The sequence below is a fragment of the Quercus lobata genome, chromosome 5 (assembly GCF_001633185.2).
Source record: "Quercus lobata isolate SW786 chromosome 5, ValleyOak3.0 Primary Assembly, whole genome shotgun sequence".
In the NCBI taxonomy this organism is placed as follows: domain Eukaryota; kingdom Viridiplantae; phylum Streptophyta; class Magnoliopsida; order Fagales; family Fagaceae; genus Quercus; species Quercus lobata.
In genome coordinates, this window is record NC_044908.1 from 14,074,602 (window position 1) to 14,099,521 (window position 24,920).

At 33.6% G+C, this 24,920-nt stretch overlaps 2 protein-coding genes across 2 annotated transcripts; both read left to right on the forward strand.

Moving 5' to 3' along the window:
* The first annotated feature begins 3,713 nt into the window (after positions 1 to 3,713).
* On the forward strand, positions 3,714 to 8,652 carry LOC115990010 (receptor-like protein 15). The gene is made up of 3 exons (XM_031113873.1): positions 3,714 to 4,116; positions 8,304 to 8,465; positions 8,549 to 8,652. Exons 1-3 carry the CDS (start codon positions 3,714 to 3,716, stop codon positions 8,650 to 8,652), a joined length of 669 nt encoding a protein of 222 aa, XP_030969733.1.
* Positions 8,653 to 19,695: 11,043 nt separating this feature from the next.
* Positions 19,696 to 23,723, forward strand: LOC115990011 (receptor-like protein 15). The gene is made up of 3 exons (XM_031113874.1): positions 19,696 to 19,837; positions 20,408 to 20,560; positions 21,445 to 23,723. Exons 1-3 carry the CDS (start codon positions 19,711 to 19,713, stop codon positions 23,721 to 23,723), a joined length of 2,559 nt encoding a protein of 852 aa, XP_030969734.1. The 5' UTR covers positions 19,696 to 19,710.
* Positions 23,724 to 24,920: the final 1,197 nt, after the last annotated feature.

A 24,920-nucleotide genomic window follows, 5' to 3' on the forward strand; every position in this document is an offset into this window, starting at 1 on the left:
CAGTCGTGGTTACGGTGGATGGAGGAGACGCATATTGTGTCTGAATATTTTTTTTTTAAAGAATTAAATAGGAAAAACAAATGGTGCAATTCTAATAGACTAGCGGGAGTTCTGAATTGAATAAACTTAAAATTTAAAGAAATTAATTGAATGAAAGTAAAATTGGAGGAATGAAATGAATTTTAATTAAAATTAGATGATGCAATTTGTAATTTAGGGAAATATTAAATACAGAGTACCGACAAATAAAGAGAATGTGATAGAAATGGCGCAAATAGTAATTGAGTTGTAATAGATTTTTTCACAAATACGTGTTAAAACTCAAATATATTCCTTCTTAAACTTTAGGGTTTTAATATTTAAGATTTTGTTATCAAACTACCCCTACTCACATATTCTATATCTTTGAAAAAGTGGAATCATTTGAACTGCATGTAATTAATAGAAATTCAACATAATCAACATACCAAACATTCTCTATTATCTTTTAACATCTTGAATAAATGTAATGCAAGATTTTAAATAATCTTTTTAATCATTGCTGTTTGGTCCCACAAATACAATTCAAGACAATGGCCGTAGAAATTGATAAATAGAGTCTTGGTCATGGGAATGTAGGAACCCAGAAACGGGCCACGTGAAATATGTTTCTCTGTACTCGTTCGTTTCAATGGCCAATTTGGTCATAGGAGTTTGATAAACCAAAGCTTTGGTCATGGGAACCTAGAAGCAGGACCCATGGAATGTGTTATACATGCTCAGCATTTTCAAACTGACTTTTATGTTTTATACACACGAAACGGATTGTCAATCTAATCAAGATTCAAAATGCTTTTGTGTTTTTGTTTTTTTATGAGCTAGAGCTTAATTCTAGAGTTAAGGTTGCTTTCTTGTAAAAGTTATTATGATTTTTTTTACCTATTATAACTCAACTAACACTTCCTATTATTTTCAATAGAAATGTCCAATGTTTAAATTATTATTCCTTAACTATTGAATTATATGCTAAAAAAATCACTCTTAATAGAGGGCTTGAGAAATTATTAAAAAAAAAAAAATTAAAGCTCAGTATTTATAAAATATGAAGTGTAATTATAAAGGTGTTTTTTCTTTTTTGAAAAACTCTTAATTTAGCTTTAGCTAGCTACTAAGCTAAAGGACCTTTTAATTATCTTCAACAAAATTATCAAACGTTCAAAAATTTGTACTAAAAAAAGCTTCAAGGTTTTTAAACCATTTTTCCAATAGTGCGTAAACACTATTTTTTCTTGTAGTTAGTAATAGAGCTTTTGTGCTATAGAACTTCAATTGAAAAGTTTATTTTATTTTTTTTAGCATTTTAGGTATATGGCAATCATTATTGAAATTGCTAATTTCATACCATATCGATCGATACAAGTTGATAATTTTCATACAACATTTTAGTTTTGGTTTTGGTTTTGGTTTTTGTAGCAAGATACTATTTGCCACAATTTTTACCTATCTAGAGATGACATGTACAACTATAATCCAATCCATGTGTTATGGCAAAAGTTGTTTTCACTTACCAGGCATTTCAACTTGTAACAATGATGTCCGCGTGTTTGGGCTTTTCTAGCTTATAAGTAAAATCCGGTCAAATTTCACCACTTTTTCTTCTTTCTTTTTTCTCCGTCAATTGCGTTTCCGATTCTATTTCTTCTACATCAGCAATGCTCACCACTCCAACCACGTGAACTTTCCTTTTTCTTTCTATTTAGTTCTTTGTCAAATGGTTGGTTGGTGTGTGTGGATGTATACTATCTTTTCAACCTTGTTTCAATCAAGTCTATGCGTAACATTATCTAGATACGTTGATTGATTAGGTCACATATATATAATTGGCCAATATATGATATATCATTGGCCAGCATATTTGTTTGGGATGTGTTTGCTTAGTTTGCATAAAGTCTGTTAATAAATTACTAATCTGTCATCAAACAATCACCCCGTTTATTATGTTGATGAAATCCACTAATCACATTTATTGTTGTGAAAGTTTATAGAACTCATGTAATAATATTTTTAGTAGTTTTAGCATTTCCCATGTATATAGCTGAAATTCAAAAATGACATATTGGTATTGATTGTTGGATACAGTTTTTCTCCATACAAGTTTGAAGAAAAAATATTCTAACCCACTACCTAGCATATACTTGTAGTCATATGAATTTCTTAAGGATGAAGTTTAACTACAAACTTGGTTATAGATAATGATTACAACTACATTTAATATCTTTTTATTGGATATAAATTCTGAGAAATCCATTATTGAATTACATTTTTTTTTCTTATATCCTTCATATTTGCAAATTTCCAAAATATCAAATATCAGTAGTTATATTATCAATCAAATATTTAAAGTTTAAGTTTTTGTACTCTAAAATTATGCATAAAAAAGAAGTTTATGAATCGTATGGTAAATAATATAAGATTAATATGAAATTTAACATACATGTTAAGAACATAAAAAATTGTAATCCAACCATTAGACTGTTAAAATATGTAATCATGTTATTCTTTTTTTTAGTGGAAGTTATAATCATTGGCTACATTTAAGTTTATAACCAAACCTTGTGACTTTGTCCATTCACTACATAACTTGTTAAAAAATATTTTTTAACAAGTTATGTGACTCACTGACTTCTTTAAATAATATAAATTAATATTTTTATAAATGGTCACACAATAAATTGAAAGAGATTCCCTCAAATTGATTTAGAGGTAATTAATTGTTATTTTTATATTTCGTTCCCTTATTAAATTGAAATGACCTTTTATACGTGTTGGGTTTTGTGGAGCCTAGTTTTTTTTGTTCGATCTATTTCGATAACCCGACCCGATCGGAATAATGTTGTGTGGTTTTTAATGGGAGATTTATTGAGGTTTAGTCCATGAAACGGAGGCTTGGGTTGATAGGCCCAAGGCCCAAGCCGGAGCACTCATGGACAAGCCTTTGGGGGTCCAGGGGCAACGCCCCCGGGAAAATTTTTTTGGCCCGCTTAGCCCATATAGAAACCGACTTGGTGATTAGGGTTTTGAATTTAATAGAGTCAATTGCCGTGTTTTTTAAAGTGTGAGAAAATATTGTAGCCGCAAGTTATACTCTGTATTCTTCCCTGATAATAATGAAATCCTTGCAACTCCATGGACGTAGGTAAATTGCCGAACCATGTAAATATTGTCTTGTACGTGTGATTGTCTTTCTTTGGCGTGTGTTTTCTCTATTTTTTTTGTTTCTCACAGGTTGGGAATTTTGGTTAAATTCCCTACTACAATACGTTGTTCACAACTTTCATCAAATATCTAGTTCGAACGAAAAAACCCAAACTGAGAGTGATTCTAAGAGCTATATGAACTGTGTCATGAATAAAGAAGTTGTTGACAAACTTCGTTGCCGACATTCAAGATTTAATTTCGAACCAAAGCAATGCGAACTTTTGATGTTGGGCTTAGGCTTCCCTACTTTTGCAAAGTCAATTCAGAAGGATTGCCTGGGTCTTGCTTGACCAGGGAGATTCCTTCTCTTTTTCTTGGGATGTTTGGCTGTTTTGTTTCAAACTGTAACCCTTTGAAATAAGAGGATCAAAGTATAAGTTCAAAAAACCTCAAGGAGGGTTTTCTAATTTCTCTAAACTTTTCTATTTAAGAAGATTTAGCTAGAAACGAAAGTTGGTGCTTCACAATATTTCTCAATGGAGTGGCCTTCAGTGAGATCTTTGCTATGGGTTTTAGTACTTGTTGCTCACATTCATGAGAGCAAAGGTTGTATTGAGGAAGAGAGGATGAGTCTGCTAGAATTGAAGGCCTTTTTGAAATTCAGTACTAATTATATCAAACCTCTTCTTCCATCGTGGCTTAATGAGGCGAAGAGTGAGTGTTGTGGTTGGGAGCGGGTAATGTGTAACGCCACCACAGGCCACGTGATTGAGCTCTACCTCTCCAATATAAACCAAGGAACTCATGTCTATTCTGATAATGAATCTAATTATTATCCAGAAAATTGGTTCCTAAACGGGTCCTCGTTGCTGACTTTCAAGGAGCTAAGAATTCTTGATCTATCTCATAATGGAATTGGTGGTTGGCTAGGAAATGAAGGTATGTGTGATTTGTTTCTACTTTTAAAACCCCCCTCCCCCCCCCCAAAAAAAAAAAAAAAAAAAAAAAAAAAAAAAAAAAGCTAGAAGAAGAAGAAACATTATTTTTAGTGTTTTGATTCTAACACATTTTTTCATCAATTTTTATATGTTAAAATGTGGATATTTTTGTAACAATTGTGAATATGAGCATGAATAGTACGTAGATACAAACAAGTGTGAAAGTATTTTTTTCCCTATCATTATGACATGTTAAAAATATGCCTTTATAGAAACTCTTCACTTTTCCCTCCAATCCAGAATTAAAAATTAAAAAAAAAATCTTTGAGCTATTCATGTCTTGTTAAGGATAAAGGGTAATGCATAATAGATTTGAGTCAAATGGATTATCTCTAATTTGAATGGATTGCGAGATTTCAATTTACTCAAATTATAAATTTTCCAAACTTAATCCTGCCAAAATAGACCATTCTTCTTTCTTTCTTTCTTTCTTTTTATTTTTATTTAAGTCAAACTGATCTTTACCATTCCTCTTTCTTTATTTATTTTTATTTTGGTTGAGATACGAAATAATAAAATGAATATGAAAAGAAATAGAAGCACTGTTATGAAAAAAAAAAAAAATTATTCTTATATTCCATGACATTAATGGCCATGGTTGTTATACATATACTGAGGGTACATATGCATTTGATGGTTTAAAACACCCACATATATTTAGTAGGAAACAAATGTTGAAAGAGTGTGGGTGGTATCTTCTACAGCGCCGTGTGAGTTTCTCCACACATGTACCAAACACAAGGGTGTTTTGAACTCGGACTTAGGCCTACCCATCCCACCAAATGGTGTGAAACTTGAACACAAGTGCTTATGGTGAGGAATTCGAGCTCATACCACCCCCACTGACAAGCTTCGGTGATATTAGAAACACACACATTAATTTCGATGGTACATTGAGAAGTGCCACATTATTATTATTATTATTATTATTTGAGAAGCAACACATGGATGAATGAGTGGACGTGATATGCATTACCAGGGTCTCCGGCACTCTCATGAATAGAGTCGAGATCTCCGTCCAGGTAGGAGTAGGAGTCCAGTGCCTGGTTCAAGCTCTATTCACTGACTACAGGCGATCCCGAAACCGTATCGCTGCCCGGGGAAGCAGTCCACGAAGACTCGACAATCGGGGACTCAGAGGGGGTCTCGGGAGCATGATGGTAAGATGCCTGGTCCCCCTCTGGAGGAGGTGGCGCATCCAAAATGGGTTGGTTAGAGTTGTTACTCGCCGAGCTTTCCGCAGGCGGAACAACCCTACCTCCACGTTACCACTAACTAGGCCAAATAGGCAATCGCCTAAGGCCCCCAAGGGGAACAAGACTCCTGAATTTTACCAATAAAGATATTTTTATACTTATAAAAGTATTAAGTAGGCCCTAAATATTAGCCAATAGATTATAAAATAGTAACACAATGGACAAAACAAAATGTTACAATAATTTCACAATATTTCTAAATTAGCATTCCAATTCACACATTGGCTCACTATAATCTCTAAATCTTTTTTCCTAGCTAATTTAGAAATATTGTGAAATTGGTGTCTCCATAGCATTACTCAAAAGAATTTGTTTAAAATAATGTTACATTCACAATATTTTCACAACAAATCTTATGCGATAGTCTGTTATTGATAGGTAAAAAAGTAATGTCAACGGTGAGCCCAAATTAGAACTAATAACAGATTACCACCTAGGATTTTTAGTGAAATTGCTGCGAATATAGCACAATTTTAATTGTTTATCAAAGACAAAAAACTGTTGAGGGGTAGGGGGAGGGGGAGGGGGAGGGGGGAGATTAGCAAAGTGTAGGTGGACTGATGTCCACTAAAGGATTCTCTAGATAATTTGTTACTAACAATGAGCACAATATAATAATAAAAAAGGGTGAAAATCTCAAAAAATGACTAAAAACAATTTCGAGAAAAATTATTTAAAAATTTAGATAAACAACTCACATAGGAACAAGAAATTCATTAAAAATATAAAAAAATATTTTCATCTAAACAAATTAGAAGAATAGATTTTAAGTAAAAATAATAATATTAACCGAATTTAAATATATAAAATGCCTCAATTTAAACATCACCTTAGGCTCCGAAATTCCTTGGGGTGCCCCTATCATTACTTGCCAAGTTGCCAGATAAACAATTTCGCTTGTGACATATTCACCTGATAGATTATACCATTTGTTACACTCGCCTGGATACAATTTCAAGTGCAATTTTTTTTTTTTTCAATGACATATTCGCCTGTATAATTCGTACTTAGGTAGCATTATATATTCTTGGTATTAGGTAGTATTAGCCTAATATAGGTTGTCAAGTGTCTTATACCTCAACTATCATTTTCAAAACACTCATGGTTCAAAATTTAAATCCCCCTAGAACTCCTTGTAACTATCAAATAATAATAATAATAATAATAATAATAATAATAAAACAGGTAGCATTGTGCCCTCTCAATTCATCGCCCTTTGCCAAATAGTTGGTCCTTGCTTATGTTCATTTCTTTACACTCTTTATGTGGCCTTAGTCCTTACAAAACCTAGGTCCATATGTCTTGCTTGGCCATGTGGAGCATAATTTGTATTTGACTCGGTTTGTGACCTGACTTTACTTGGAAGTATTATGGTTTTAAATTGTATTTTTTATGAAGCTTAGTCTATAGAACAAAGGCTTGGGCCAACATACCCATTTTGGACCCATTTTTTGGTTTATTTATTTGACCCTTCATATTAGGGTTTATTATATTTTAAACTTTACACATTGCTTCACAGGTTCTAAGAATTAACTTAAATTCCTAACATTTCTTGGTGACGATAGTTTTAATTAAAAATTTATACCCACCTCAAGATTTTTGTATATAAATATGCCCCTTCATACATACGATTATAAAGTGGTTTCAAATTTTTTTTTTTTTTTTTTATACAAGATAGAAATTCGATTTTAGCCTAATTTAAGTGTATATGTGTGTAAAGTCTTGGAAACTTAAACCCCGGTCCTTGCCCTCCCCCTATCCCACAAAAACTTTGTGCTTGTAAAGTGACCATCACACCAAGGGTGCGTGGTAGTGTGGTTCAAGAAGTTGAATTGTCCGTAGATTTTTCTTAAGAATTTCAAATATATATATATACACACACACACAGTATTAGGGTTTTGGACCCTAGTTGTCTCAAATTTTATCAAAATCTTAGCCAAATAATTAATAATGCATTAGATCTGAATCAATTAAACATTAAACAAGCACAAATCACATGAACACCAAGAATGATGACCCAAGAAAGCTTTTGAAATTGTGGTTTTAAAATAAAAAACCTGGGGAGGATTTAACCTAAACAATCCTCAAGTCAATATATCCATTAAATAGAATCGAAGTTTATACAATAGACTTAACTATAAATCTACTGTTACCTCATGTTGTACTTACTAGCGTGACCACACGTAGCTCCGAATCCATGGACTCTTCTATTCTGAACTGTTGCACACAAACTCTCCTATTTGTAACTTTGAGATTTCCACTTAAAGGTTTTAGACCAATAACTGTGGTTAACTGATTTCTCTATGGCTTCATATAGATCTGCACTATAGCAGCAGCAACACCATGTTGATCTTTCTCTATGTGCTCTTGAACTCTCACGGGTTGAATAAATGGCGGCTTAGATCTACTTTGAAAGTCTCAAGTATAGTGAGATTGAGAGAAAATTGGATATACGAACCATAGCAGCACATACAGTGATTTCTCTCTCTAAAAAGCCCCTCTAGGGATAGCTTGTGATGTCCTTTAAATAGCACAACAAATGAATTATGAATCAGGCTTGAAACGACCAGGTTATGGTCTTTTTCACGTTTCAGATTTTCGCTAATATTGCAATCTCGATCAGTTGAGCCAGGTGTCAAACTTGTAATCGAAAATCTCAATTGATCGAGCCGAGGGTCGAGCCAGGTGTCGAATTGACAGAAACTTGTTTTCTTGCTTTGAACTTAATTCTTTCTTGATATGAACTTGTGTCTTTGTCTTGGACTATAAAATACACCTTTAACACACTCAAGACCCACCAAAAACATTACAAATGAATTACATTTGATCATGGTTGCCAACTACAAAAATATGGATTCTACATTTAGTACAGGTTCAAAAAGCTTGTCAAGATTGGGGAACTTGGAGACATTAAATCTTGCTGACAACAGCTTCAACAAGAGCTTTATCAAATCATTGAGTGCAATCAAAGCCCTTAAGAACTTGAATCTTAGTTGGAATTGGCAGGGACTAAAAGGATCCTTTCCTGCCCAAGGTATGTCTATTTTTCATATTACTTTACAGAATCTGTAATAAATTCCAATCAATTTAGTTTTCCTAAAATTCTCTTTTTTACAGAATTATCAGCTTTGGAAAACTTGGAGAACTTGGATTTAAGTTCTAACCAACTTAATGGCTCCATAACAACCCAAGGTAATAAAGAGTACCGTTGCAATTTTTGATAGCTTCATGGCTACTTAACACTATGTCTCTCATCTATATTTATATATATCTAAAAGCTGAGACGTAGAATTTAATGTTGTTGTACTCCTATTAAGCCATCTCATCAACCACAACATTTTTTTTTTTTTTTAATTTCCTTTATGATTTTTCTATTTTATTTTATATAAAATAATTAAATATAGTTAATGGAAAAACCTGTTAATGCACTTCATTACTATTCAACATATTACTATTCATTTGTTTTAAATGCAAATACTTGACTATTCAACTGCCCAAATTGATTTCAACTTTTCATTTTCTTCTTTCTAATTTCAAGTAATTGTTAAAATTGAATAATTCATTATCATTTAGTGGATATGATAAGATTCTGATAATTTAGTGGAAGTAGGGAAGAAGGAATTAAGAATTGGAACAAGGAACAAGGTAGAGAGAAAGAATAGGGAAGTAAAACAATGAAATTCTTATCTACATGACCTTCACAATCCTTACCCCATAACCAACTAACTACCTACTTGATACCCTGGCCCAACCAACTAACAGCCTACAATAGCAATACAATAGCAATATAGTTTATCTGCACTAGTCACTGCACACTCCCATGCACCCACATGCAGGCACACACGCACACCCCTACAGGTATATACGTACCACCTTGCACACACACACGCACACCCCCCTACACACCCTTACACACTACAACTGTCACACCTATTTACAAATATCTACAAATATCAACAATAGCAGATATCAACAATAGCCTACAACTGTCACAATGCCTACTTACAAATATCTACAAATATCCACAATAGCATACAACCACCGTCACAATACAATACCTATCAAGATACATGCACATGTTTACTATTCATTACAAATGTTACTATTCATTAGATGCAAATGTTGAACTATATTAAGCTATCCAAATTGATTTCAACTTTTTTTTTCTTCTTTCTAATTTCAAGTAATTGAATATTTAAACTTTTCATATTCCTGTTCTAAAGGAAAAAAAAAAAAAAAAAAAACTCTTCTTCTCTTCCTCCAACTTTTCGCCTCCTTCTTTGCCTCTTTTTCTCCCTACTACTCTTCACTTTACCGTTAAACTTTCTTCATCATTTCCTCTTTCTTATATTTTAACTCTTCTTCTCCCCTTCATATTTTGTATAAATTTGATATCATTTATTTGATTCAATCCATATTTTTTTCCACACAAAAACTGTAAGTACTCTCTCTCTCTCTCTATTGCTTGATTTTTTTTTTTTTTCTTATAACTCTAATTTAGGTTGATGGTTTTTTTATTTAATTTTTTTTGTGTTGTATTTTTTAAATTTCCTATCACAAATTACTTTTATAGCTTTGGTTGAATTTTGGTTTTGGTTGATATGTAGTCTTTATTTAAAATAGAAATTTGAGTTTATATCAAAACAAAATATACATGGCTATGAATTTGAATGTGCCTACCAATGGACTTCCACTGAACAGAGATGTATTCACAATTTTTTTAGCTTTATATACTTCTTTGGTAATGTGAATTTGAGAAAGAGAAAAGGGTAGGCAAAGGATGTATGGTCTTTCATAATCCCCTATGTCTTGAAGAAAGTGGAGGGCCTATTAGTCTCCCTTCTACTGGAATTTTGTATAGAAAGCCTTTTGCTATAAGTTCCTTGACTTTTTGTTATTTTGTAATCGCTTTATAGTCTATACTGTGACAAAAAATTAATAAAGTTTTTTTTATTTGGAGAGTATCAAAAAAGTAAAAAAAAAAAAAAAAAAAATTTAGGATAGTAATTTTGTATAGTTGCATCCCATGTGTTTGGTAAATTTTTTTGTAGAAATCTTATATGTTTTTGGTCATTTTATTACAAATAATTAGCATCTCCACCATCAAATTTTTAGTTAATCTGAACTTTCTTAGTAAGCTTTTACTTTACTTAGTTGATCATCTTTACTAAAAATTCCAAAAAGAAAATAAGATAAAATATAATTTACTTTATAGCATCATTATGCTATTAATGTTTTTATGTATAGATACTTAAGGAACTTTTTCTTTTTGCATTTTATTTTGTTTTATATTTCCACTTTATAATAAATGATTTATTGATAATGATCTATTGCATAGTTATTTTTATTTATTTTTTCACTTAGTTTCAATTGAGAGGAAGAAAGAGACGGGGATCTATGTTTTTGAGAAAAATATATCTATAAGAGTTAAATCTCATACATCTGTATAGTAATAAACAAAGTATACATAGTGTACGTTTTTAGACCCCTTAAAACACAAGTTGTTTAACCTAGTTATTGAGCCAAGTGATTACTTAGATAAATTATTCAAATCTAGGTTAATACAAGTAAATCATATAATGTAAACAATGCAGAAAATAAATAACACAACGATATGATAACCCAGGAAAACCAAACTGGTAAAAACCCTGGGGAGGATTTAACCTAGCTCTCCTCAAGGTAAAATAGATCCATTATGAAAGAACTGAAATTTTTACAATAGCAACTTAAACCACTAATATCTTATTGCTACCTCAAGTAGAAAACTTACTACCACGACCACGAGACAGCTCCGAGTCCACGTACTACTTCTTTCTTCATCCACAACAACTACAATTACTCCCACTTGTGTTTTCTTTAAGCTCTTTGAAATAGCAACTAAAGCGATCATCAAGATCTCGACATCAATCTTGATCTTGATAACCCTAAGTATGTATGAAGGCAAACACCTCTAGATCTCACAAGAGATTCACACACACATCATATCAACAACCTCTAAAACGTGGCTAGGGTTTTTCTTTTTATACTTGAAGCAAAATATAAAACCCTAAACGTCATATGGGCTTGGGCTAAGTTGGAAAATTCTGCAAAAAAACAATCTACACGAGTTTTGATCGATCGAGTCTAATTTTCAATCAATCGAGCCTTGCAGAAATTGAATAGTAATTTTTTGCAATTACTCGATTCCAACTTTATACAAAAACACACTTTGAGCAACCTAAATCTAGACTAAATGTTTTGATCATGGTTTGTCAACATATATATATTGAAGTTCTAATACATTAGTTACTAATTTCTTAGAACCTAACAAACTCCCCCTTTGGCAATCCGTGACAAAACACATACCAAAACAAAAATGCTCAAAGTTACAAAACAGCCTATTACAACAAAATGCCCTAAAATAATTCAACTTAACTACTATCTATCAGTTGCCAATGTAGACAGCAGCATGACTGAATCAACCTGTATATTCCTATGACACTCAAAAAACACATAAATGCATGTGTGGAAAATACAAGTAAAAACAAAATAAATTCTTGATTTCACAAAATAGAAAATAAAAAACATATATCATGAATAACCTCATAATATAAATCAATAGCCAAAGTAGCACATGTGAAACAAGAAACATAAATAAAAACATAATGTCTCCCCTTAACATATACAACCCATAAGAAAATAAATACATCACAAGCCAAAAACATATACAAAAAGCTCCTAGATACAATCTAAAGCTCCAAAAACATCAAAACTCCCCCTATCTCCTTCAGTATGCACTCCTTCTTTTTGTGACGAATTGTCAAAGGGCAATCAAGACTCATCATCAAAAGGAGGCGGTGGAGATTGTCTAGCACTCACCAAATCAGCACGCAAAGCCTGAAGCTCCATGAGCATATCCACCAAAATCTGTCCCTGAGCCGCCTGAACAGTCATGACAATCTCCAACATACTTCGCAAAGAAGCATCGCTCGAAGAAGAAGTCAGTGGAGGATCAACAACGGCTGTGGAATCGACATACTCCTCAGCTGTAGGGTCGCCAGAAGAAGGAGGCTGAGATGCAACACCTGTAGAAGACTCGACTCGAGGGCGTTTAGAGCTAGCTTTCAACTGAGCAGCTCTTTGCCTAAGGAAGGTGACACCTATGGGGGCAATAACATGGACATGCTCGGATGCAGGAAAATCCTCTATACCTAGATGTAACAAAATCCTATGAATAAAAACAGGAAAGAAAAGACCATGTGATTTAGAACTACTCCTATGAACCTCAACCAAAGAACGAATGAAAAGGGTAGGAAAACTCATAGGAGTATCAGTCACAAGGGCATACAAAAATGCACATCTCTCAATAGAAATGGTGTGCAAGTGAGAGATAGGCCAAAGAAAATGACAAGCAATTCGGAAAAACAGATAGTTGAGCTTAGTAAGCTCATGAGTAGTGATATGAGGATCGGAACCCCATCTAATGGAAGTACCAGTAATGTAAGACCTGATCTCATCAAGGGGAGGGTCCTCATCATAAGGATAGACAGGTTGTTGTACCAAAGGTACACCAAGAGCAGAGGCCACTACCTGAGGAGTAATGACATACTCTTCTCCCTTTATCCAACTCTTCACAAACTGAATGTTGGATGAAGTGGAGTGGACAGAGAGGTTTGAGTAGAACTCTCTAATCAACACAGCTGGAGGGGGATGTGAAATGTCCAAAAGTGGTAACCAACCCTGACTCTCAAAGTTCCTACATATCTTAGGATCTAACTCATCAAGGATCACTTTACGCTCAGCCCACACCGATCTAAAGATGTAAAGTTTCTCATAATTCTCTTGATGTTTCTCGGTTCTAAACCTATCACTCTCAAAGGCAGAAGAAGAGGAAGAGGAGGTTTTCCTGTTGGCTCTATTTTTCTTAACCATGATGCTAAAAGGTTAAAAGAAAAACAAAAAACAGAGACCAAAGAAAGAAAACAAAGAAAACCAAGGGCAGACTGCATCAGACAAGGTTAGAGATAAAACAACAATAGAAGATATCATTTTATATGATGCATGAACTAAATGAACAAATGATGCATGCTTTAATGCATTGAAAACAATTCAATTACACTTTAGAAACCAACAATTGACTTGAACATAGAGTTTTAGTACAAAAACCCCAAAATTGGAAAATACTCAATCTCAAAAATCCAACCAAATTGATCAATTAATCATTATACTAGTTAGTAAACATCATATAATGAGTTAATCAATCAATTACACAAGTCAATTTTATCAATTTTAGTCTAATTGAACAAAATCCCCAATGTTTAAAGTTTCAAGCCCTAGAATTTCAAATTTGTCCCAAAACACAATTTTAATCAAATTAAAGCATGAGAATCAAATTAATTGCATCTAGACACAAAAATCCATGAATCAAATGTGAAAAAAAACAACACAAAAATCAAAAATCCCAAAAATCTATAAGTCCGAAAATTTCACCTAAAATGAATGAAAAATGCATGAAATATGTGAATAAAATGAAAAAGAAGGGGTAAAAAGGACATACTGGGACTTGAAGACAAAAACCTTGAGAAAAATTAGGAAGAAAATGAGAAAAATTTGTCTTGAGGTGGATCGGTCGAAGAGAAAGAGCAAAAAGCTTTTTGAAAAGTTTGAATAAAGTGAAGAACACGTGAGAAAAACTTGTTTTAAAAAACTCTCAGACTGATTTTCGATTGGTCGAAAATTAGATTCGATCAATCCAATACCAATCGAGCACCGATCAAGCCAAGCAGATTATAACCAAAAATTTTATCGCATTTTCGATCAGTCGAGCAATAGGTTTGATCAATCAAAAATCTGAAAAAATCAGTTTCTTGAAAAACAAAGCATGGTAATGTAGAAACTCCTCAAAGCACATTGTTTTATGAATGAAATGCATGAGTATGAGATGAAATTTTTTTCAAAAACCCTTGAATTCAACCCAAATCTTCCAAAAACAAGATTTCAATCAATTTGTCTTCAAAGCTCAAACATTAAAACATATTATGCATCAAAATCAAGGAACTTTTAATCTTGGATGGCCACTACAAGATCACACATAATTTAATGTACTAAGTTTAGCAAAGAACAACTTGTGTAGTGTGTGCAACTAGCAATAGGTTTAGATACATGTGAGGTGATAAATAGATAGTAATCAATCACAATTTCTACAAAATTCATCACATAAGTTTGAAAGTGACTATCACCTAAAGAGTTACATCATATAACTCTCACATCTCCTAGAAAACAAAGCTTGCAATCATGTAAGTTTCTTGTTTTGCCTCATAATGCACCAATTTTATTTAATTTTGAATTTATTATAGTCCAATAATGTACACACCAATTTTATTATTTAAATCGAAGCTACACCTTATATTCTTTTTTATGCATGTGCTGCATTTTCCCGAGCACAAAATCTTATGATATGTACTAAGGTATTCATGATTGGCTAGTAAAGAATGGTGAGATGGTTATTTATGTTATTCTCTTAGGATTTTTTTAGTCCTTACAATCAAAAGCATATGACTTCAAGATCAAGATCATGTGATCAAAAACTATAAACAACTCCCACACAATATGAATTACAAAGCTAAAACTAGCAAGGTTCAATAAGATAAGCTCATCCAAGCTAAACAAGGTACATAAACATGTTATGTAAAGATAATATGGCCAACCTTGATTTCAAATCCAAGAAAAATAATGCAAAACACATTTTTCCTTCCTTTTCCTCTTTTTTTATTTATTTTTTATTTTTTTATATTATTTTGAAAAGAATGAACAAAAACAACCTAGCATGAATGTTATGCAATGCAATGCAAATCCTAAAAACAAATAAAACAAAAACAACAAAAAAGAATGGTCACAAAGAATATAGAGATGAAGCACAAGGACTATGTCAAAAAGACTCAATTAGATTGAGCTTTTTGCATCCAAAAATTTTCAGATGAAACTCTTGCATTGGAGTTATTATTCATATTAGAATAATGAGCAACTCCAGGATTGGAATAAAGGTTTAAAGCCTTTACCAACTCACCAATAAGTATCATAAGATCTTGTGCTTGAGGCAGGTACTTTTGGCTTATTTGCTCGCTTAGCAGCTTGCAACTTGAAACAGTTTGGACGAATGTGCCCAGACTTTCCACAAAAATGACAAACCCACATAGGTCTATCATGCAACTTATCCTTAGGAGGGTTAGAAGTCTTAGGTTTAGACTCTTTGAGATCAACCCTAATCTTCCTAAGAGGTGTAACTTCTGCTGGTTTGACAACCTCACTCACGGGAGGCTCAAAAAGAAAAAACAAAGTTTGTAGAATGTGTCTTAGGCACAGAGATGTTATCTTCAAAACCTAGACCAGTTTTATCTAAGGGAGACTTCTGAATACTCAACATGTGTTCAAGTTTAGAACTAACAGACCTATTTGTTTGTTCTCTAACAACAGATAATTCAAGTTCCAAATTCTTAACTTTATCAAGCAACAAAATGTTCTCAGTCTTCACCTTATCAAGCAATTCATTAGCATCAAACAATTTCAAGAGAAAATTTTTCTTATCAAGTTCAAGAGAAGCAATTTTCTGTAAACTTAAATCCACATTCATAGCATCCTTTGCAGTAACCTTGCAAAGCTTATTATAGGTTTCTTGCAAATCAGCATTCTCAGAGAGTTCCCTATCAAAAGGGTTCTCATCAACTACAGCAGTAGTTGTGAAAGTAATGAAGTTTCCATCCTCATCACTACCAAATTCATGATCAGAAACTTCATCATCACTAAGGGTTACAGCCATAACTTTTCCCTTTGATATCAAGAATGTAGGACATTCTGATTTCACATGACCATACCCTTAACAACCAAAACATTGTTGACCCTGTAAGCGACTAAGTTTCTCGGTTCGAAATAAATCATACAAGTGAAATAGTTTCACAAATGCGAATTTATATTGATGATTATGTGGTACAATTCTCTGTGATTACAAAAGAGTGATCCTCTGATTCAATCTCCTTAAAAGACTTGTTGATTGGATTTGTAGTAATGTGATTTTGATTCGAACACCTAATGTACTTCAATTTGGCTGAAGAATGGATTGAAGATCTTTGGAACAGAATTACAATGAATCTCTGGCTATGAGCTTGTTGGAAATCCTTTGTTCTTCACGTTCTTCGTGTTCTTCGTGTGTTCTTCGTCTTCGAAGGTTTGTGGTGGAAGTTCTTCAGTGCTTTAGAGGCTTGAATCCGTTGAACTTCACTGATTTGTGATTTCTTGAGGTTTCTGGAGGCTTTTAAGCTTGATTCCAGTGAACTTTGAGATCTAAGAAGATGATTTGGATGATTCTGCTTCGAATGTTCTTTATATTCGAAGATTTGTGGCGGAAGTTCTTCGGGGCTTTGGAGGCTTGAATCCGTAGAACTTCACTGATTTGTGATTTGTTAATGTTTTCGGACCTTTGAGCTTGATTCCTGCAAACTTTAGGATCTAGGCAAATGGTTTGGATGATTCTGCTTCGAATGTTCTCCGATTTTGGGGTTGAAATTCTTGAAGTTCCTGGAGGCTTCGGGGCTTGATTCCAGCAAAGTTTTTTTTACTTCTGAATCTTGGTCCTTCTAAATGTCTTAGGAAGGCTTCTATTTATAGGAGTTTGGAGGTGGGTGAGCAACACGTGGCGGAGTCTGATTGGTGACACATGTCACAGTCTGATTGGTTCGCTTATGTCATCGCTTACACGTGCTGGACTGCTTGAGTCATTGCTTACACGTGCGAGGCTGCTTGAGTCATCGCTTACACGTGCAAGTCTGCTTGAGTCATCGCTTACACGTGCAAGTCTGCTTGAGTCATCGCTTACACGTGCGCTGATGCATGATTGGTTTTTGCATGACACTTGGCAAATTTCTATTGGCTTCTGAATAGTGATAGCAAAACCTAGCAGCAGTACATGGTGTTTTGTAATTGGCTGTATTTTGTGGACTTGATAATGTGACGTGTCAGCTTGTGATAGGTCGGGAATTTTCCCTTTCTACAGACCCATAGAATTATTAGAGGTTTGACCTACTTTCTATTTAGGTTTATCAGTATTGTTTACTTTAGTGGGTTCATTCCTCCTAAAATTCCTAGGTTCAACATTGTTTTTACCTCTTGCCCTTCTGTTATTATTCCTAAGAAAATTTCTAAAATTCTTGGCAAGATATGCAATCTCTATAGCAAAAAGTTCATCATCAAATCCATTCCCATCAACTGACGTAAGAGCCATTGATTTGGATTTGTTTGTCTTGGGTATATCTAATTCATAGGACTAGAGAGATCCTACAAGTTCATCAACAGGGATGGAGTCCACATCCTTGCTTTTAGTAATGGCAATCACTTTGGGTCTAAAGTCCTCAATCAAGGATCTAAGTATCTTCCTAACAATCTTAGGTTGATCATATATTTCACCCAAATTATAAGCAAAATTAACAATATCATTAAACTTTGCATGGAATTCATCAAAACTTTCATCATCAGACATTCTAATACTTTCAAATCTAGTTGTTAATTGCTGCAGTTTATTGATCTTAACTGCCTATGTGCCTTCATGCACAGTTTGGAAAGTATTCCATGCAGTATGAGCAATCTTAACAATAGAGATCCTCTTGAATTCCTCCATAGAAACAACATTAAAAATATCATTCATGGCTTTGCTATTAAAAGCGGTTGCTTATTTCTAAAAAGTTTGCCACTCGCTTACAAGAGTAGTTGGCTTCTCCCATTCGTATTCAACGAAATTCCAAACTCTCTCATCAATAGATTTCAGGAATGCTTTCATCCTTACTTTCCAATAGGAATAATTGTTCCCATCAAAGTGAGGTGGGATCACAAAAGAGTGACTGTGTTCCATGACAGCAGGGGTCAAGGATCAACTCTTAGATCAAAAGATCTAAATGCTAGAGCTTACCCGCTCTGATACCACTTGTAGTTTTTAGACCCCTTAAAACACAAGTTGTTTAACCTAGTTATTTAGCTAAGTGATTACTTAGATAAATTATTCAAATCTAGGTTAACACAAGTAAATCATTTCATGTAAACAATGTGGAAAATAAAGAACACAATGATATAATAACCCAGAAAAACCAAACGGATAAAAAACCTGAGGAGGATTTAACCTAGCTATCCTTAAGATAAAACAAATCCACTATGAAAGAATTGAAGTTTTTACAATAGTAACTTAGACCACTAACATCCTATTGCTATCTCGAATAGAAAACTTACTACCACGACCACGTGACAGCTCCAAGTCCACAGACTCCTTCTTTCTTGATCCACAGCAACCACAAGTACTCCCACTTATGTTTTCTTTAAACTCTTTGAAACAACAATTGAAGCGATCACCAAGCTCTCGACATCAATCTTGATCTTGATAACCCTAAGTATGTATGAAGGCAAACACCTCTAGATCTCACAAGAGATTCACACACACAGTATATCAACAACCTCTAAAACGTGGCTAAGGTTTTTGTTTTTATACTTGAAGCAAAACATAAAACCTTACACGTTATATGGGCTTAGGCAGAGTTGGAAAATTTTGTAAAAAAACAATTTGCACGAGCTTCAATCGATCGAGTCTAATTTTCGATCAATTGAGCCTTGCAGAAATTGAACAATAATTTTCTGCAATTACTCGATTCCAACTTTACATATAAACACACTTTGAGCAGCCTAAATCTAGACTAAATGTTTTGATTATGGTTTGCCAACATATACATATTGAAGTTCTAATACATTAGTTCCTAATTTCTTAGAACTTAACACATGGTTACAACTTGGTCTAATAGTTCTCACACTATCAATTTTTTTAAAAAAATAAATAAAATTATTACATTGTGTTTTCATATATATCTCACTATGTATAATACCTGACTACAAAATATATTTTGTTACACTACAAAAAATTTCTAATTTAAAACATAATTTCAAATAACACATAGAATTTTTAATAATATACAATCTAATATATTAATTCAATAATTATCCAATAAAAAATAATCATATCATATTTTTCCGCGCATTACGCGGGTCTGCTACTAGTTTATTAGAAACAAAAACTGCTTAAGGAATATTATGATATGGCACTCATTTATTAAAAACTCTCTAGAAGAACTGTTTTCTCGTATTAGAATTGCAGTGCTGATGAATAGCATGATATGATATGGCACTCTTTTTCTATTGTGTTCTTGGATTTAACAATTGGTTGTATACTTTCTTCAGAATGGAATTATTATATGTCTAAATTGAGGAAGCTAATGCACATAGATTTAAGTTGGAATGTCTTTGGAAAGGACATTTTAAGATTCTTGGGTGGTGCACTCCCAGATCTTAAATCTGTTGACCTGAGTCACAATGAAATGCAAGGGCCTCTTTCTAGCAAAGGTGCGTACATATATTTTTAAAATATCTCAAAATTTTCAGTTTAAAATTTTCTTTACCAAAAATACCATGACAAAACTTAAACAAAATTGAAATCTTATCATCCATATTTGCCTCATGAACATTTATTTTCTTCATGTTAAGAACAAAAAGAAGGCAAAGAATGCTTTTAGTTAATACTTCAAGTCTTCAATGCAATACAAAAATGCTTTTGGTATATGCTAATTATACCAATAGTATTAGTATGTCTTCAATATTCAATATGCGTTTTAAAATGAAAAATTTTCTCCATATAAAATGCGTTTGGTAGCTCTAGATCTTTCCCTCTATACTTTTTGGTTCAACCTTCAATATGACTATTGTAATTCTCTTTCACCTTTGCTGTAGAGCTGATTAATCTAAATAATTTGGAGGTACTCATTGTGCGAGAGAATCAACTTAATGGAAGCCTACCATTCAAGGGTAAAAAATTCCATCATCCATTTTAAAAACCTAAAATAATTTGCTTGTGAGAAGGAATGTCTTTTAGTATCAACCAGTATGTCATTTTAATTAAAGATTCACTCTTGACAGATATGACAAATTTCAGTAGTTTGGAGATTTTAGATATGAGTGGTAATGCGTTTACTGGAATTCTTTCTCCATATATTGGGGCACTACCATCTCTCAAGGCTATATCATTATCTCAAAATAAACTTAATGGGCCTCTGCAATTGCATACTAAAGGTAAGAATCTACTATGAAATCTAGCATATTTATACTTTGTTAGTGTTGTTACCTATATAAAATTGATTAGGAGCGTAAGAACAAGTGAAGAAGAATGGTTGATATAGAATTATTCACATTGATTGCAACTTTATAGCACAATGGATGACTATTCACTTTTTCCAGACATTGAAATATTTTTGTTAGGTTTTATATTGAAAATATCCATAAAAATGTAATCTTATTTGAATTTGTAATATGTCATCAAGAGTTCAAAATTACAAGTCCAAGATGCAGTTCAAAGAACAAAAAATTGAAGAATTTGATAGCTCTTCGATCAATGCTTGATCGATCAAACAAGTGTCTTTAATTATTTACAGCCTTTCGATCACAACTCAATTGATCGAAAGAAGATTCTCGACACTTCCTTGACAGCGTTCGGTTGATCAAGAATTGTGGTACATATTTTGACTTAGTGTTTCCTTGTCTTTCATGCCAAATATAAGGCAATTAGAGCACAACTACAACCAAGGTTTTAGAGTGCTCAAGCCATGTGCTACCATTGGGCGGATCAAGAGCTAAAGACATAAATCCATTCTCGTAGTGGTTTTTCATTTTAGGCTTCTCCGTTGGTTTCCACTTCCTCACTATACTTCTTTATTCTTTACTTTACTATTTATTGCTTTACATTGGCAATATGTTTGCTCATGGTGACTAACATGTGATAATCCTGCATACACAATTTGGTTAACTGGCTTAAATAGTTTAATCTACTACTTAATAATCTAGGGGGTCAAAACATAGTCTTTTTCAGATGCTATTACCATAAATTAATTGAATTGTCTTATTACGTTGGCACATAATTAGGATGGACACTATTAATGGTATTTTTTTTTGGGGGACAGATTTAGGTATGTTGAAGAAACTTGAAGAGTTGGATCTTTCTGATAATAACTTTGAAGGGATCCTTCCTCCATGCCTAGGCAGATTGACATCTCTTAGGTTTTTAGATATATCTAAGAACCAATTCAGTGGAAATGTTCCTTCATTTGTGATAGCCAGCTTGACATCCCTAGAGTACATTGATCTTAGTTATAATCGTTTTGAGGGTTTATTCTCATTCAGCTCACTTGCTAATCACTCTAAGCTTAAGGTGGTTCGATTTAAAGGTGAAAACTATAGGGTCGAAGACGATAACAAATTTGTGAGTGAAAGCAACAAACTTGTGATAGAAACTGAAAATCCTAGTTGGGAACCTTCATTTCAGTTAAAGGTGTTGCTACTGCCAAATTGTAATCTGAATAACTTCTCCTCCAATGTTCCTAAATTTCTCTTTTACCAACGAGAATTGGAATTGGTCGATATCTCTCACAATAGGTTGAAGGGAAGCTTCCCCAATTGGTTGATTGAAAATAATACTAGACTACAATTACTAAATCTTCGGGACAATTATTTTGGGGGTCCATTTAATCTGCCAACAGATCACTACAAGAATCTTTCTTGGTTGGATTTTTCTTACAATAATTTTGATGGGCAGCTCCAAGAAAATATTGGAAAGATTTTAAACTTACAATATCTAAATATATCTCGAAATCATTTTGAAGGTAATCTCCCATCCTCAATTGGTGACATGAGTAATTTGGAGAAATTGGATTTGTCCAATAATTATTTTTCGGGAGAGGTACCAATGAAATTGGTTGCCAATTGCACCTCCTTGGTAGTTTTGAAGTTATCTAATAATGAATTTCATGGTGAAATTTTCTCAAAGAGGTTCCAGTTTTTTAACAATAGCTTACGTGTTTTGGAATTGAACAACAATCTTTTCAGAGGTACCCTTCCAGATATGGTATCACCAACTAGTAGTTTCTTGGGGATCCTTGATATTAGCCACAATGGCTTCTCAGGTTTAATTCCCAAATGGCTAGGAAATATGCCATTCCTTTGGTCTCTTGACATGAGTAATAATTTTTTTGAAGGTGAAATTCCATGTGAAATGCATGCATATATTTTAATAGACCTTTCTCATAACCGGCTTTCAGGATTGTCACCATCTTGTGCTGATTTATCCATCATTCAGCATCTATTTTTGCAAGGGAACAGACTCACAGGACCAATACCAAAAGTTACTTTCAGTGTTTCATTTCATCTTGTGACATTGGACATTAGAGATAACCTATTTTCTGGGAGAATCCCTTATGAAGTTGGCGAGCTTTCAAATTTGAGAATACTGTTGTTAAGTGGCAACAATTTTAGTGGAACAATTCCAAAGCAGCTATGTTGGTTAAAGAATTTAGAGATTATGGATCTTTCAAAGAACTATCTTTCTGGAACAATACCGCACTGCTTTTGCAACATAACCTTTGGGAAGTTAAATGCAGTTGATGCTTTTGATGGTCTTCCCCAACCAAATTCCACTTTTCTGGAGTTCAGACATATAACTATCCCATATCAAGGTATCTTAAATAGGTATTTTGAAATTTACGAGGTAGAACAAAATGCTGCTGCTGATTTTGGAATTGAGTTTGTGATGAAATATAGGTCTTACTTCTACAAGGGTGGCATACTTGATATCATGTCTGGATTGGATTTGTCATTCAACAAGTTAACTGGTGAAATCCCTCTAGAGTTAGGACAACTATCTCCAATTCTTGCACTAAACTTGTCTTACAATCAGTTGATGGGTTTCATACCAGCAACATTCTCAAATTTGACCCAGTTGGAGAGTTTGGACCTTTCTCACAATAATTTAAGTGGAGAAATTCCTTCAATATTGATTGATCTACACTTTTTGGAAGTTTTCAATGTGGCTTACAACAACTTATCAGGAAAAGTTCCAGATATGAAAGGACAGTTTGGAACATTTCAAAATAGCAGCTATGAAGGAAATGCATTTCTTTGCGGTCCACCACTAGAGAAAAGTTGCACCAGGGTTGATAATTCACCGCCATTACCAAGAAAATCTTTAACTACAAGTAAAGGGAAATGGTGTGAAGTAGATCCTTTAGTCTTCTCCACAAGTTTTTGGGTATCATACGTAATTTTTTTTATTGGTGTATCTTGTATTCTCTATATTAATTCTAATTGGCGACAATGGTGCTTCAATCCGATTGAGTATCAAATGTATAGGTGTTATTATTTTTCATTTAATATGCTAAGAAGGCAATTAAACTATACATGTCATTAGATATACTTGATTTCGGTTAACAGTTTCAATGGGATGTAATTATGGAGACTTATGTGTGTATTTAGTTATGAATAACTAGCATGGAACTCATGTATACGCATAAATGCATTTAAAAATAAACACATTTTTTAATCATAAAAATACACATAATTGATTGATTTATTAGTAAAAATAGATGTAATTAGATGTATATTAAAATTCTTGCCTAAGTTTACTAGATATAATCATTTTTATTCTAGTTTTTAATAAAATAGAAAGTGTAGTGATTTTTATTGAGTAGATATATAATTAGTTTTTTATGATTAAGAAATAAAGGTGTAGAGGGGGAAAATTTCCGACCTATCACAAGCTGACACGTCACATTACCAAGTCCACAAGATACAACCAATTACAAAGCACCATGTACTGCTACTAAGTTTTGCTATCACTATTCAGAAGCCAACGGAAATTTGTCAAGTGTCATGCAAAAACCAATCACGCAGCAGCGCACGTGTAAGCGATGACACAAGCAGCATCGCATGTGTAAGCGATAACACAAGCAGCCTCGCACGTGTAAGCGATGACTTAATCAATCCAGCACGTGTAAGCGATGACATAAGCGGACCAATTAGACTGTGACATGTGTCACCAATCAGACTCCGCCACGTGTTGCTCACCCACCTCCAAACTCCTATAAATAGAAGCCTTCCTAAGACATTTAGGAGGACGAAGATTCAGAAGGACGAAGATTCAGAAGTGAAAAAGCTCTGTTGGAATCAAGCCCTGAAGCCTCCAGGAACTTCAAGAACTTCAACTTCGAATACAAAGAATATTCGAAGAGTAATTATCCAAATCATCTTCCTAGATCTTAAAGGTCACTGGAATCAAGCTCAAAAGCCTCCAGAAACTCCAAGAAATCACAAATTGGTGAAGCTCAACGGATTCAAGCCTCCAAGCCCCAAAGAACTTCCGCCACAAACCTTCAAATATGAAGAACATTCGAAGCAAAATCATCCAAACTACCTGCCTAGATCTCAAAACTTCACTGGAATCAAGCTCAAAAGCCTCTAGAAACCTCAAGAAATCACAAATTAGTGAAGCTCAACGGATTCAAGCCTCTAAAGCCCCGAGGAACTTCCACCACAAACCTTCGAAGACGAAGAATACATGAAGAACACGAAGAACGTGAAGAATGAAGGATTTCCAACAAGCGTATAG